The sequence below is a fragment of the Coturnix japonica genome, unplaced genomic scaffold (genome assembly GCF_001577835.2).
Source record: "Coturnix japonica isolate 7356 unplaced genomic scaffold, Coturnix japonica 2.1 chrUnrandom645, whole genome shotgun sequence".
NCBI lineage: Eukaryota > Metazoa > Chordata > Aves > Galliformes > Phasianidae > Coturnix > Coturnix japonica.
Genome location: NW_015440011.1, coordinates 8,338 through 9,728, shown reverse-complemented (window position 1 = coordinate 9,728; position 1,391 = coordinate 8,338). Strand labels below are relative to the sequence as shown.

Sequence of the window (1,391 nt, the reverse complement as noted above, 5' to 3'; positions counted from 1 at the left end):
TGGCAGGTCCTGGGGTGGGGAATGGGGGGGTCAGACAATGAATGGGAGCAATAAGGAAACACACAGCAAAGCACAGAGCAATAGGGAACACAGAGCCCACATTGCATCCCTCCTACCCCATTGCATGCATTTCTATCCCACCTGCAGCAGCTGCATCCCATCCCATTGCATCCCTTCTATCCCACCTGCAGCAGCTGCATCCCCCCCTGCATGCATCCCATCCCACTGCATCCCATCCCATTGCATCCCATCCCATTGCACACCATTCACTCCCACCTGCAGCAGCTGCAGCCCCCCCTGCATGCATCCCATCCCATTGCATGCATTTCTATCCCACCTGCAGCAGCTGCATCCTCCCCTGCATGCATCCCCTCCTGCATGCATCCCATCCCATTGCATCCCTCCTACCCCACATCCCATCCCATCCCATTGCATGCATTTCTATCCCACCTGCAGCAGCTGCATCCCCTCCTGCATGCATCCCATCCCATTGCATCCCTCCTACCCCATTGCATGCCCTTCATATCCCACCTGCAGCAGCTGCATCCCCCCTGCATGCATCCCATCCCATTGCATCCCATCCCATTGCATCCCTCCCATCCCACCTGCAGCAGCGCTGCAGCCCCCCCTGCATGCATCCCATCCCATTGCATTCCTCCTACCCCATTGCATTCCTCCCATCCCATTGCATGCCCTCCTATCGTACCTGCAGCAGCTGCATCCCCCCCTGCATGCATCCCATCCCATTGCATCCCATCCCATTGCATCCCTCCTACCCCATTGCATGCATTTCTATCCCACCTGCAGCAGCTGCATCCCCTCCTGCATGCATCCCATCCCATTGCATGCCCTTCACATCCCACCTGCAGCAGCTGCATCCTCCCCTGCATGCATCCCCTCCTGCATGCATCCCATCCCATTGCATCCCTCCTACCCCATTGCATGCATTTCTATCCCACCTGCAGCAGCTGCATCCCCCCCTGCATGCATCCCATCCCATTGCATCCCATCCCATTGCATCCCATTGCATGCATCCCATCCCATTGCATGCATTTCTATCCCACCTGCAGCAGCTGCATCCTCCCCTGCATGCATCCCATCCCATCCCATTGCATCCCATCCCATCCCATCCCATCCCATTGCATGCATTTCTATCCCACCTGCAGCAGCCGCATCCCCTCCTGCATGCACTTGTCCTGCAGGTACCGCAGCAGCTGCTGCAGGTGGTTGCGGCGCTGCAGGAGCTGCATGGCGTTGCGGCGCAGTTGCAGCAGGACGCTGCTCTCCTCGTCCTGCAGGCGCCGCTGCAGCTGCTGCTCCTCCTCCTCCAGCAGCCGGTGCAGCTCCTCGAACTCGGCGCTGATGCGCAGGCGATGCGACGACACCGAGCG

The 1,391-nt window shown here is 59.2% G+C and overlaps 1 protein-coding gene across 1 annotated transcript in view; it reads right to left on the bottom strand.

The window, feature by feature from the left end:
- LOC107307512 (E3 ubiquitin-protein ligase TRIM39) overlaps positions 1–1,391 on the bottom strand; it is a 10,424-nt gene that overhangs the window by 2,270 nt on the left and 6,763 nt on the right. Inside the window, 1 exon segment of the mRNA XM_015851019.1 lies at positions 1,155–1,389. Within this exon segment, the coding sequence (XP_015706505.1) occupies positions 1,155–1,389 (235 nt within the window).